This window comes from Dinoponera quadriceps, unplaced genomic scaffold (genome assembly GCF_001313825.1).
Source record: "Dinoponera quadriceps isolate SergipeBrazil2010 unplaced genomic scaffold, ASM131382v1 scaffold1982, whole genome shotgun sequence".
In the NCBI taxonomy this organism is placed as follows: domain Eukaryota; kingdom Metazoa; phylum Arthropoda; class Insecta; order Hymenoptera; family Formicidae; genus Dinoponera; species Dinoponera quadriceps.
Window position 1 is genome coordinate 802 of NW_014556031.1, and position 941 is coordinate 1,742.

The following is a 941-nucleotide window of genomic DNA, read 5'->3' on the forward strand; positions in this document are numbered from 1 at the left end:
GAATAATTTCGAGAAAAATTTGTATAAATTGATGAACAATGCTGTATTTGGAAAAACGATAGAAAATGTACGCAATCATGTAGGTGTGAAACTGTTGACAAAATTGGGTGGACGGCACGGTGCTGAGGCAATGATCGCGAAACCAAATTTTTATAGCCGAAGCATTTTCACCGAAAACATAATTGCCGTCGAATTACGAAAACTCGAAGTGAAATTCAACAAGCCGATCTATGTGGGTATGTGCATTCTCGACATATCAAAGGTTTGCTTGTATAAATTTCACCACGAGTACATGTCTCCTTCATATCGCGAAAAATGTAAAATTATGTACATCGACACCGACAGTCTAATTTACCACATAGAATGCGAAGACATTTATGAACACATGAAACGCGATATTCATAAATTCAATACGAGTGATTATCTCGCTGACAACGCGTACGATATACCGCTTGTAAATAAGAAGGTTCCGAGTCTGATTAAAGATAAAAATAACGGAGCTATAATGACAGAATTCGTCGGACTTAGAGCGAAGATGTACGCGCTGAAAGTAGACGGGAAAAACAATACGAAAAAGGCCAAAGGCGTCAAAAGTAGCGTCATAGCGCGAACGATAACCTTTAACGATTATACACAATGTTTGAGAGTTGAATTCAAAAAAAGTCGTCAACAATCGTATATAAGATCGAAATTACACAAAGTCTTCACAGTGTCTGAAACAAAAATCGCTCTAAGTCCATAAGATGACAAGCGGTATATCATACCCGACTCGATCGACACGTTTCCATGGGGACATTATAATATACCGCTACAGTTATTCACGCATTATTTATATGTAGCACTCATTTGGAATAATAAAGGAAATATTACTTATAAATGTTTGTAGAATAAAACATATATATTGTTTGTAATACAAAAGGTTATAATAAAACTTATTTTTT

At 35.5% G+C, this 941-nt stretch overlaps 1 protein-coding gene across 1 annotated transcript; it reads left to right on the plus strand.

Moving 5' to 3' along the window:
* The first annotated feature begins 55 nt into the window (after positions 1–55).
* On the plus strand, positions 56–803 carry LOC106746453. Its single transcript, XM_014623059.1, has one exon. The coding sequence runs from the start codon at positions 131–133 to the stop codon at positions 740–742; it is 612 nt and encodes a 203-aa protein (XP_014478545.1). The 5' UTR covers positions 56–130; the 3' UTR covers positions 743–803.
* The last annotated feature ends 138 nt before the right edge of the window (positions 804–941 follow it).